This window comes from Salminus brasiliensis, chromosome 15, assembly GCF_030463535.1.
Source record: "Salminus brasiliensis chromosome 15, fSalBra1.hap2, whole genome shotgun sequence".
NCBI classification, from domain to species: Eukaryota; Metazoa; Chordata; class Actinopteri; order Characiformes; family Bryconidae; genus Salminus; species Salminus brasiliensis.
Genome location: NC_132892.1, coordinates 20,978,939 through 20,992,062, shown reverse-complemented (window position 1 = coordinate 20,992,062; position 13,124 = coordinate 20,978,939). Strand labels below are relative to the sequence as shown.

Genomic DNA, 13,124 nt, shown 5'->3' with positions numbered 1-13,124 from the left:
TAATATGATATGTATATATAATATATAATATTAAAATGTTCTTAATAAGATAAACAAATGAATGAATTGTGCTTTTTATTGGATCTAAACAAAAAAAATTAATAATGTAGTTACTTTTAATAATAATTATTTTGTTTAAATTTTGTTTAAATAATTTTAAACATTAACCAAACTAAATACACATATTAATGTCTGAGGTTTGTTGAAAAAAAACCTGTTAGTTTGTTTATTTATTTATTTTTATATTTAGTTAGTAAGTGTATAATGTGTGTGTCATATGTTATGCTGTGAATGAAGCTGCTGGGAATAGAGAAAAGTGTAACAAAGTCCAATGACATGTAAACCACAGACAATTATTCAAGATTCAAGATTCAAGAGTTTATATATATATACCCTAAGTACACTAACGTAGCACTAAGTAAAAGAAAAACACTAGGTAAAGACAGTACAGTACAGTATGGATGCATATGCAAGTTACGTGAGTAGAATTGCATGTGCATGTGTATCAAATCAAACCACTTTTATAATATGTTTTATCACTGTTTATAATATTATAATATAATACATAATAAATACAATAAACATATTAATATTTACTGCAACTAATACATCAATGTAATTCAATGAGGTGAAACTATAGGCTGTAACAGACTCCGAAATAATAAACTGCAAAGCTGAGACAGTAAACAGTAAACGCACCACCCATCAACGGCCACAAGGTGGCGCCGGGACACACTGTTAAGAGTCTCAAGCTCGAAACTTCAAATTATTCGCAGCTGTTATCGGTATGTTTTGCACTGCGCGTTTATAAAGTCTCAAATTCGTGGGTATTCGTAGATAAATGCTGTGAATCTCGGCTTTTCTTGCTCGTAATCTGGATTCATCGCTTCATCGCTTCGCATCTGAAGGGGGAACTGAGGGCCTGACGTCACGGCCCGATTTGCATATTGCTCTGTATATATGCCGCGCTTGCGCATTGGCGCGCCACAGTGCTGCAACGGAGAGTAACGGAGATTTTCAACGCTAACCTGTCTGCCTAGGTAAGCTTCCATATTTATTATATATATAATATATGTGCATGGATGGTTTTGCATATGTCAATAATAGTCTTTTTCGTGACGAAAAGCCCCCAGAAATATTGCTGATGTCATTGCAAATGGTTGCTTTACCTTATCTGTATTGGCTGCATTTGGTGGAAAATGTAAAGGAGTAAAGGTTTGCCAGTATTGGATGCCTTAGGGCGCATTAGGTGTGTAACATGCTCGAAACTTTCGATTTTTCTGTGTGTGAGGTGGGTTTTATATGTATGTGGCGCGCTTGAGGAAATCTGCTTCGACTGGCATATTTCCTTTGTTACGCCCCTTTGTGCTGCGACACATGTTATGCATGATAATTGCTCATTATTCGGGCGTTTGATGCGTTTTATACATGTAAATGATTAGGAACAGAGCATAATAACGGTTATTATGGGGCCGTTGGCTTTGGGAAGCCAGTAAAGGCGTTGAGGGCTTGTGCTGGAGATAAAGCAGCAGGGTTGGGCGGTGGTTCCTGGAGCCTTTGGCAAGTGTGCTGAAATCTTTGCGCACGCACGTGGGGGTCCCACAAAATGTCTGGAGATTTTACGCAAACCATTAAAAAAGCCATAAAAAGTTATAATTTTTTTTTTTTTATATTTTTTTCCCCTTGCCCTAGGATCATAATATTCACATCCCCTCCCTCAGTAGCAGGTCTTCAGCGTGGGAAGCTGCATTGTTATGTAAATGTGATCATTTTTTAGACATTTTTTTTTTTTGAGGCACCATTGAAAAAGGGTGCGGTTTTTTGTTCAGGGTGGCAGTGGTCAGAGAAACCAACGGGACGCGATGCAAATCGCCCCTAGCTCTGGCTGAACAAAGGGACTCAGTATCTTCACAGCCGCAAGCATTTGAGAAGGAAGGTGGTCGGGTGGTTTCAGGAGGTTCCTCAAGACAATAGGGTCTCATTTCTAGGAGCTTCTATTTATGAATCTATTTCTGTTTCTTTTCCCCCTCTCCGAACAGACACTCAACAATCATGTCTGACAAGCCAAACCTGGATGAGGTCACCAGCTTCGACAAGAGCAAGCTGAAGAAGACCGAGACCCAGGAGAAGAACCCACTGCCGTCTAAAGAAAGTAAGGCCAGATCTCGTCTTTTAGCGCTTGTATTACGTAATCGCCGCAAGCCTGTAAAGCCAGAAGGCCTCACGCTGGCCGTATCTGTATCTAACCGTTGGGCTTGCTAAGTTATGCCGAGCACAATGGGTGTGGGCAGCAGCCATGGTGGGCTCTAATTCTTCTTCGTCTTCTTCTTTTCTTCTTCCGCAGCCATTGAACAGGAGAAGCAGGCGTCATCATGAAGCCCCCCTCAAGCCGCCATCATGCACTGTGCACACCCCCCTTTCCCTGCATTGCCTTCTTTTCATTCACTTCTTTTAGCTGTATAACTTTGTAACCGAAATGTCAAAAAAGAGAAAAAAATGTGTTTTAAAAAAAAAGAGAGCAAACCTAAAGCTGCCATCAGTGTTGGATGGAACTCTGAAATCACCTTCCACCAACCGCCAGAAGAACCCCCCCCTCTTTTCCAACCCAAAGAAAGGGAATGCTTCGGGGCATGCAGCTTGGATCCATCTGGTGTCCATGGCGGGCCACCTCCACATCGGCCTCCGCTATTGGCGTTGAGACCCAAAAAAAAAAAGGGGCAAAGGACAAGGGGGGGGGCGTGGCCTTGGAATGTGGACGTTTCCAAATTTTCAACCAATCAAGGCGTGGCTTTATGTCGACGTGTGACCAGCTCACCAATTTAAGGCGTTGCGTTCCTTTTTTTTTTTTTTTTTTTTTTTTTTCAAGAAATTCAGTTTTAGGATAAAATGCACAATATTTGGTTTTTCTATGTCGTCAATGAAATAATTAACATCTACTTGTTAGCGCTGCTTCAGGCAAATGCTTTTTTTATCGAGACAAAAGAGGAAGAGATGAGGAAAAAAGGTGGGACCAACCTAGATCGGGGGAAACACTCCTTAAGGAATGTGAGGGTCTTTTTGAAATCGATTGTGTGGTATTCTGGGGTAGCTTTTTGTGTTGCACCCTCTCGGTTGTCTTATTGTATGGAAGCTATCATTTCTCGAAATGAAAATTCCACGTGGTCGCTTTCAGCTGTAGATCAATTTTTTTTTTTTCTTGGATTTCGTACAAACTCAGCAACCATGTTATTTTGCCACAAACCATTATCAGTAATGGAAAACAAATGTTGTAATAAAACCTTTGTTATCAAACCTCTTCTCCGCCCCATTGTTTACGCTCACTCACTCTGCACCTCACCCATCACTTGCCACTTGTCTGGGAGTTAGCATGGGGGAATTTGCTTAGTGGAAAACCATATGCAGTGTACGTTGGGACCTAGCTCATACACGTTTTGCACACTGCTATTATCACATGACTTTAGCATTAACATTGAATATTTTTATTCTCATGAATGAAAAAAATACTTGTGCAGAATTCTTAAGTAGTTACTGGTATGTTGTAATTGGTACTAAAGTACATAACATCTCTGCCCATAGAAAAGAATCCTGATAGCAGGCAGGGTAGCTTCCTGACTCAGGCTCCATGCTGGGGGGGGGGTCCTCACAGGTGGTGACTTGGCACTATGACGATCCAATTAGCTTGCAGCTTTGTGCCGTGCATGCTGGGCTTTTCAAAGCCTGCTAAGATTAGCGCGTGCCTGCCAAGCCTAATGGCATTAGATGACTCCATTTTCCCTGGTTATAAGACGAAGCACTGGCCTAAATGAAAGTTGAAGTCAGTTCATTCTCAGTAGCTCCTGACTGTCCTAAAGGCAACTCAATCTAAGAGGCAGTGTTGCTAATTCTGTAAAGGGAGCAATAGTGCTATTCATATATTTTGGGTAGATATTCACATGCTGTACAGCTTCATGGTGCTGATTCAGCCATATTAAACCATATTCAGAATATAAGCCTGTAATATCCAGCAATACATGTTTGGATAAATGTGGATAATTGTGACGGCTAGACGACTGAGTCAGAGCATCTCCAAAACATCACGCAGGTTGATGGGGCGTTCCCAGTATGCAATGGCTACGATCCACCAAAAGTGAACAAGCAACAGGGACATGGGCTCCTAAGGCAATCCATGGAGGCCTCACCTCACAGCTTACAGGCTGCTAGCGTCTTGGTACCAGATACCACAAATATCTGGCCTTGATGGATCAGAGCTGTTTTGGTTGCATGAGGGGGGACCTACCCAATATTAGGCCGAGATCTGAGATCTGCGCTGGTCTGCTACAGGTCGTAATGCTATTTTCATGAAGTGCAAATCCATGACAGTCATCACCCAGAGAGGGCAGCTATCTCTGATGGCTAGCATTTACATTTATGGTTAATATACTGTTGGGAGTCTTGCCCAAGGACCGTTCTTGGTGGAGCATGCCAGCTCTGTTCATGGGGAAGGCTGTGTTGTTAGCCACTGCGCTACACCAACCGCTAACAATTGCTTATGTTCACTAAAGGCCAAACGCATATTACATTTGCCAGGTATAGGGTAACAAAAAAAATGCTATTCTTCAATTTTGGTCCAAGTTAGACACTAGTTTAACATTACGATTAACCTCTTAAAAAGCCTATGGCCCACCGGAGGGCCAAAAATGTTATGACAAACTGCTATTACCAAAGAATAGCCCCACCAGTCCATGTAGTTACTGTGTAATACACCTTAGTGTGTAATAAGCCTTTATAAGGGGTCATCTGCTTATTGTATATTGGACTGCTTGAGGAAACTACAGCTGCAATATCCACTGTTGAATCGTGGAAAGGACTCTATAGTTATAGAGATATGTACTTTTCACTGATAGTGTTTATCAGACTGTTGTCCTTGCATGATCTGCACATCCTACCCATATTTATGTTGGATTTTTGTCCTTTCAACTTCCTTTCATGAGTTATCCTACGTCTGTAAGAGACACACACACAAGAACTGACACTGTACAAATCTCATTTGTTTATTTATAACATACACAGATAAGCTATAACATTAAAGTGAAGTAAATAACACTGATTATCCGCTTACAACAGCACTTGTCAAGGGATGGGATATACATTCTAGGCAGCCAGTGAACCGTCGCTGACGTGTTGGAAAAATGAGGAAAAATTATCAACTCTAAGGATCTGATCGACTTCAACAGGAGCCAATCTGTGATGGCTAGACGACTGGGTCAGAGCATCTCCAAAACATCAGACAGGCCTTGTGGGGTGTTCCCAATATGCAGTGGTCCGTACCTACTTAAAGTGGCCCAAGGAAGGACTACTGGTCAATCAGCGACAGGGTGATCTCTGATGCGATCCATGGAGGCCCCACCTCACCTTACAGGACAACTTACAAGACGGGACGTAAAGGATCTGCTGCTAACATTTTGGTACCAGATACCACAGGATGCCTTCAGAGGTCTTCTGGAGTCCATGTCTCGGATGGTCAGAGCTGTTTTAAAGGCGGAGGAGAAGCTACACAACATTAGACAGGTGCTTTATGGCTGATCGGTACTTTATCAAGGTTTGTAGTGTGGTCTGATGCAGACCACTTACAGAAGCATCTCAGTGGTAAGGTCTTCATAAATGGTGGAGAGTGTTCAAGGTGATGCTCGCTCTACCATGTAAGAATCATCTTCAAGCATTAGGCAGTAATTCCTAATTAATGCAATAAGAATTAATGTTGTTTGTTGTCACAATTTATACATTGCTATTCAGTCTACAGTTTAGCCCCGCCCACTCATACTGACGCTATACGGAGTGTTTCAGCCCAGACTTGTAAATGAGGGATAATACAGGCCAGTCAGTCAGAACAGAGATCATTTACATCTATCAGTCTTAAAGGCACAGTAGCAAAAACAGCCTTTTTGACTCTAAGGGATAAATAAAGGTTCACATTACACATTACACAAGTGTAAGATGAATTAGGACCTCAGTGGAAAATGATAATGTAATAAGGCAAGAAAACTGTAAGATTTGGGCCTTTTAGGTGTTATGCAATGAAGATGTATGTGTGTTAAGAAACCCATGATTGTGTAGGGTTACTTACACCAAATAACCTTTACAACATGAAGGGAACTGACTATTTTGATTGTACTGAGACACGTCAACTTACATGACCGTGCACAGTGTGCTCTGTACAACAGTTTGACACCTTTAGCACTCAGATAATCGTACATGTCAGTGTAAGTGGATTGGTCTTAAGTCAGTTACTCCTAATACTACTCATCTGTTGCATGAGTGGAGTTCTGCTGGTGGGGGGAGGGGTGTCTGGAACGTTCTTGTGTGTATGTGTGTGTGTGTGGGTTATGTGTATCATCTCACAATTATAAGGATGAATAAAGGCCTGCTGCATAGAAGTCTCTCACACACAGACACACCTCCCTTCTCATAAAAGATGTTAATTAAAGATTCCTCGCCTTTGGGGAGCTCCCCTCACTTTCCAAATCAAATAATAACACAGCAAGCCACTGCAGATGTGCTTCAGCGCCAAAGACGAGAAAGCAGTGTGAGAGATCTGAGAGATGCTGCAGCTCTAAAAGGCAGACAGATCCAGACATGTGTGCAGAATTCAGCCGACAGGGAGGAGCCCAAGCTTAGCGTCTGGCCCCCTCAAGCCCTGATTACATAACATTACAAACTACGGTCAATGAACAGTCCTCCACATTGGGAATGGCACTGTGGTGTTGTGGGATTCCACCCTGTTACGATGCAGTGAATGTAGGGCGGGAAAAATAATCAATAGTAAACTGATGAAAACATTGTGGAATACTAAAATCAGTTAAATAATTAGTTGGCCAATTCATAGGAATTTTGTGAAAAATGCAAATTTAATTTTAATCGATACAGTGGGGTCCGCAACTCTAAGACCACTATTGAAAATGCTGTGATTCTTGAATAATTTTATACAAATGTTTCAGAATGACAATCTAAGTAAACAAATGGAATTATTGACATTTATGAGCTTTAAACGAGCTTCAAAAACAGTAGATATTAGGGTTCCTAGGTGGCACAACTGTCTAAGCGATGGCCCAACCATTAGGAGGACTTCAATAACACCGGTGGTGCCACAGCCATCAAAATTGGTCTTACTCTCACAAGGTGGGTAGGATATACTCTATATGTCCAAATGTTTGTGGACACCCCTTTTAATGAATGCATTCAGCTACTTTAAATTGCACCCATTGCTGACACAGATGTACAAATGCACAAACACACACACACAGCTTGAAACAAACTATTGACATCATGCCTAAGGCCAGGTATGGGCTGGAGGGGTATAAAGCACCCCAGCATTGATCTGTGGAGCAGTGAAACTGTGTTCTCTGGAATGATGATGGTGCTCCATCCAATATTTTGGGATGAGTTGGGAGTTCCCTGGACAGTGGAGACAGTTGCTCCAACAAAAGCAGGATCAAATCTTTTTAAATACTCTTTTTTGTTTATATAGTGCATGTAAAATAGGATCCCCCCACTGCTAACATCACTCAGTGTAATAACAGAACTGACAGTTAGGGTTCTCCTCCAAGTGTGTTGAGCTGCTGTTAGCTGCAGTTTGAAAAGATGTGGCTGTGTCATGCTATAGGGAGGAGTCCTGGCTAGTGGGTGGGAATTGGCAATGACAAAATTAAGGAGAAAATGTGGGGGAAATTCACATCAAAAATGTCAAAAGGCATAGCAAGTGTCACACATTAGCATATTCAGTTAATTTTCAGTTAGAAATAATAAGGACTTTCAAATATTTATTCTTCATTTCATTTATTTTAATTTTATTCATACATTTAGAAAAAACAAAGGCCAGATTTTCAAGTGGTCTCGGATCTTAGGACCACACTGTATTTCATTCTGATCTGAATTTGAAGTTGTGGTTGTGTGTACAGTCTGCTTTATGAGGTTTGTTTTCCACCCCTTTTTTTCAACAAACTGAAAAATATCAGACGCAAGCCTTTAGATTTGAAATGTACATTAAATATTGTGTAATTGTGTAATGCATTTGGTAATTACATTACTTTGTAAACAGTCTGACCTTATAAGGGTTACAGAAGACACAGTCCGCTGGGCTTTCTCACTGCAAGTCCAAGTAACAGTGTATGGACCCGCTTGATAATCGAGTTATAAAAATCCTGTGTCTGCAAGCTAAGCTGGACCTCCGTCGCCAGTGGTTTCATTTAACGTCTGCCGACAGCCGAACAATCAGTTCATGAGGAATATGAATGAGGCAGTGGTTAAAAGCTCAACTATTGTATGCATCCAGCAGTGAGCTCTGCCCTGATTCGTCCATCGATCATTCTGCCGGCCGAAGCCAATGGGAGGCCATTTAGCTTTTCACGAGCCGTTGCACACAGGATTGTGGGTCACCGGCTTTTTATGTCTAATGTTTTGGTCTAAACAGCCAGATGAAGCCAAGCCTTTGAGACGCTCTCAGACTTAACCTGCAGTGGCAGAAATGGCAGAAATGCTAATTCCTTTACTTCTGCCCCTCTCTTTTTATAGGGGGTCTGCAAGCTGACCAGTTTTATTATCTCATGTGATTGGAGTCTTCAACCAATATATGACTATAAACAACATATACTGTATGTACAGACTTGATTTATGACAGACAAAATTTCAAACAGAGTAGGGGTACATCACTGCAATATCTATGATATTAATATATACTAATATTATTTAAAAAAGCTTGTCATGCAAAATAAATAAAAAATAAATTGACATACGTGCCCTATTGTTCTTTGAGGTCCATGTAAGATGTTTCATGTACCAAAAACAGTTAATTCAGTAATTCATTTAGGCTGTTTATTTTGTTACTGTGCCTTTAAGACTGAGATGTAACTGATCTCTGTCCTGATTACGCTGTACTGTGGTAATCCAGGGTAAAACACTCCTTGGCTGGGTCCGAAAACGGAAGGCAGCCGCCTGGATGCCTTGCGGCCTATGCTGCCTTATAAGTCAGTAGCTTAGCAGGCAGGATTGTGAAGGTACCTACTTGTTTGAGACACACTTCGAAGGCCGCAATCAGGGACGCTTCCAGGAATTTTGGGCCCTATAAAAAGATATTAATCTAGTCCTCACAATTTACAGGCCCCTAGAATTGTGCTCTGTGCCAGATACCACAGATGTCTTGTAGAGTAAACTGTTTTAGTGGCATGATAATGGCATGAAATTACTAAATGTTTTCCAGAGGTGGAAACATACACTGAGCAGCCATAACATTATTACCACCTGCCTAATATTGAGTGGGTCCCAAAATACTATATTAATACTTTTTTCGGGCCCCTGTCAGTCACAGGCCCTTAGAATCGCCCTAACGTTTTTCATCCATGTAGTGCCCCTGGCAGCAATACATCATGACATTGGCAGGATACCGACAAAATCATTAGACATAAAAAGCCAAAATTTCTATTCAGAAACAAAATATTTAGGGAAAATAATCGGTACAGATTATACATTGTACCACTTTTTCTCGAGAGATGAGCTGGCGCTAATCCAGAGGATCATGGGCATGACATTGTACCCTCCTACCTTCTATTACTGCCTGAGTAGGCAGCATTTATTGCATTTCAGGCACAGCCCTTGTAACTTTACCGTGAATGGATAGGGCTGTACTGCTGGGGGTCAAAAAGGTTGGACATTACAAATTCCACATGTTTAAGTGGCTTAGTTTCTTTACTAGGGAGGTAAATCATTTTAACAATTTTAATTAACATTCTTTTATTATTTTAAACAAATGTGCACATACTAAAACAGACATTAGTCCAAATAATAATCAGAAATGTTTTCAGGTTTTCTAGAAAACTGTTTTCATACTTTACATGACTTTAGACAACACATAATGTTGATTATCTCATTACAGTGGTGCATGCCAAGGTCTGGAATGTATGTTGGATGGAAATTGTACAATGGGCAGGCCTAAAGGCCTGAGTGACTTGGAAAAGAGCCAAATCATAATGGTCAGATGACAGGGTTGGAGCATCTCCAAAACAGCAAGGCTTGCAGGGTGCTCCCAGTCATTAGTGGTACTATCGGCAGTGGTCCAAGAAAGGTCAAACCACAGTGTGATGGGGGCTCCAGGCTTATCAATGTGTTCAGGGTCTCACAGGCTATCCCATCTGGTTCGAACAGACAGAAAGGCTACCATAACATGAAGTCATTTAATGATGGTTATGGACGGAACGTCTCACAACACAAGTCTCACAGTGCATCCCACGGGGCTTGGTGGCTGCAGACAAGTCGGAGCACCTACAACAGACATGCAAGCTTCAAAATCGAACCTTAGAGCAATGGTCAGATTTGTGGCGGCTCCACCTTGCAAATTGCAGGACTTAAAGGATCTGGTGTAGCGTCTCTGTGCCAGATACCACAGAGCACCGCCAGAGTGAACTGCAAGATGCAATGGCGTGATATACTGGAAATGATTAAATGTATTCCAGTGGTGTAAACTTACGTCAAATATCCATAACATTAATACCACCTGCCTAATATTGAGTGGGTCCCCCTTGCGCCACCAGAACAGATCTGAGCATTCAAAGCATGAGCTCCACAAGAGCTCTGAAGGCATCCTGTGGTGTCTGGCACCAAGACATTAGCAGCAGATCCTTTAAGTCCTGTAGGTTGTGAGGTGGGGCCTCCATGGATTGCATTAATGAGCCTTAGGTGCCAATGACCCTGTTTACAGGGTTTACAGGTGGTTCTTTTATTGAATCACTTTTTGTAGGTACCATCCACTACATACCGGAAACACCTGGCCTGGCCTGATCTGATGTTTTGTAGATATTCTCATCCAGAATGTAGATTCCACCCCTCGACAGATGCCACTGTAGATGAAGATCAGTGTAATCAGTGTCCTCAGCGGCATCTGTCAGTGGTACTAATGTTATGGCTGATCAGTGTAAATGTGTTGAACATTCATGAAACTGCACTAAATGATGTAATCCATTGCCATTATCATCTTTTATGTCTAATAAATCGCACACCCTTCCCATAGTTGCTGACCACTCAGATGATAATGTGTCCCACCACTCTCTGCTGAACATTCCATCTGTTGATCATGATGGCGTCCCGAATTAGCCGAGGTAAACAGAGCGCTGAGCGCTCTGTTTCCATGGCAACCCCCCTCACAGGGCAGGAATCATCGGCACTGAAGTCACTTTTACTGCGGATCAAAAACACAGTCGCTTTCTGCGCCTGGTCACGCCACGCAGCTCTGTGACAGGAAGCGCGAGCTCTCAACACGCTCCATTGCCCGAGAGATCGTTCTGTCTCGCCACAAAGACGGCATGATTGCTTTCTCCAACAGCACTTTCCTTTTCTGTTATTTGATCTAAACCACAGACTGGGGCAGCCTGCCCTGCTTTCTTTGTAGAGTCTAATTCATACAGCGAAGATGAGGGCCAACGTGCAGTATATGTGTCTTGCAGAGGCCAAAACATGCTAGATCTCCAACCTCCAAAACACAAACTGTGTATCTTGCTAATCTGAGGAAGTGTGCATCAAGCGAACACTGACCGGATATGCGGTTGTTCAAGACCCTAACAACAGACCTCTGCTGTGGCATTTTGTAGTGAGTGTCATGTCCATGTTGGGTTATTAGGCATAATTCCAGGTCTATTGGGCTTAACTGTGAATTTTCATCATTTAGCTTACACATGTTTCGACTTACTTATCAGCGGCATGGTACTTGATTCCGCACGTCTACCAGGATGACCACGCGGTCCTTAACACCTCCCACCAAGACCATACAGTCCACCTCATTGGCCTTCTTACGTTCTTTATGGATGAGTGCAAACTCAATGTTGAGACGGTCAGCAATGGAGGTCACTCTGAGGGCACAGTTATCGGGTTTTACTCTTTGGGGAAAAATTTATGGCGATTTGAAAAACCCACTAGATCCTCTGAATTACATGGATATTGCAGTGCCTATAAAAAGGATTCACCCCTTCAACTCTTCAATGTCAAAGTGAAAATATATATTTTTTTGTCAATCAAAATAAATATATAATGTAAAATAAGTGATTGCATTAAAATCCCCTTTACAGTAACTGACCTAATTCAACAGAGCTCCTGAGGTCCAGGTGAAGTGAATCTGTCTCAAGTGATTATGGTACAAAGACACCATGACTAATCAGCATTCCTAGCTACAAAAACACAATGAAGACTAAAAAACACTACACACAACTAAAGAGTCAGTCAGGGGATGGATACAAAAATATTTCCATGTTCTTCAATATCCCCTGGAGTTCAGTTTAATCTATCATTAAGAAATGGAAAGAATGTGGCACATGTGTAAATCTGTCCTCACAAACGAAGGAGGCTAGTGAGGGAGCCTACCAAGACATCTATGAGGACTCTAAATGGGTTAAACTGATGCTGCCACCACCACGTTTCATGGTGGAGATGGTGTGTTTATATTGATGTGCAGTGGTTGGTGTCCGCCAAACATAGCGTCTAGTCTGATGGCCAAAAGCTCCAATTTGGTCTCATCAGACCAAAGAACCGTCTTCTAATTGTCCTTGGAGTCTCCCACATGCCTTTGGATGAACTGTAATGGGGTTGTAATTTTCTTTGTCGCTCTCCTGTAAATCCTTGACTGGTGAAGAACCCAGGCAACAGTTGTCGTATACAGAGTCTTTCTAATCTCAGCTGCTGAAGCTTTTAACTCCTTCAGAGTAGTGATAGGTGTCTTGACAGCCTCCCTCACTAGTCCCCTTCTTGCACAATCAAATCTAGTTGAAAGCCTTCTTAGGACAGTAGAGACAGTTACTCCAACAAAAGCAGGATTTTTTTTATGCATGCAAGGCTCACAAAGCTGTAGGGTAATTCATGTTGGTGTTTAGAGTGGTGCATGTAAGGGCTCTCTGTGTGCCCTTACTATGACCTTTGACGAGTGTCAGAGGAGACATGTGCTCCCCTCTTAGTTTGGGGGGCAATGCTAATGATAAAGAGAGTAATTGAACGTAAGAACATTTTTCCTTGTCCTGCAAAGTTGCCTATTTGTCTATTTATACTGGCTTATGTGCTGTGTAATGGACAAAAGCATGGGCAATTCAGACTTCCAGGTGGCTTCTATTACTATT

General features: G+C 41.9%; 1 protein-coding gene across 1 annotated transcript; it reads left to right on the top strand.

Annotated features, from left to right (window-relative positions):
• The first annotated feature begins 938 nt into the window (after positions 1 to 938).
• On the top strand, positions 939 to 3,291 carry LOC140536007 (thymosin beta-11-like). The gene is made up of 3 exons (XM_072657614.1): positions 939 to 1,040; positions 2,040 to 2,152; positions 2,345 to 3,291. The coding sequence occupies exons 2-3, from the start codon at positions 2,053 to 2,055 to the stop codon at positions 2,374 to 2,376; spliced, it is 132 nt and encodes a 43-aa protein (XP_072513715.1). The 5' UTR covers positions 939 to 1,040; positions 2,040 to 2,052; the 3' UTR covers positions 2,377 to 3,291.
• The last annotated feature ends 9,833 nt before the right edge of the window (positions 3,292 to 13,124 follow it).

Excerpts from the sequence above, each read along its gene's own strand:
- LOC140536007 (XM_072657614.1), top strand. The coding sequence starts at position 2,053 with ATGTCTGACAAGCCAAACCTGGATGAGGTCACCAGCTTCGACAAGAGC. Across the intron at positions 2,153-2,344 it reads CCCACTGCCGTCTAAAGAAA|CCATTGAACAGGAGAAGCAG; the intron begins GTAAGGCCAGAT and ends CTTCTTCCGCAG.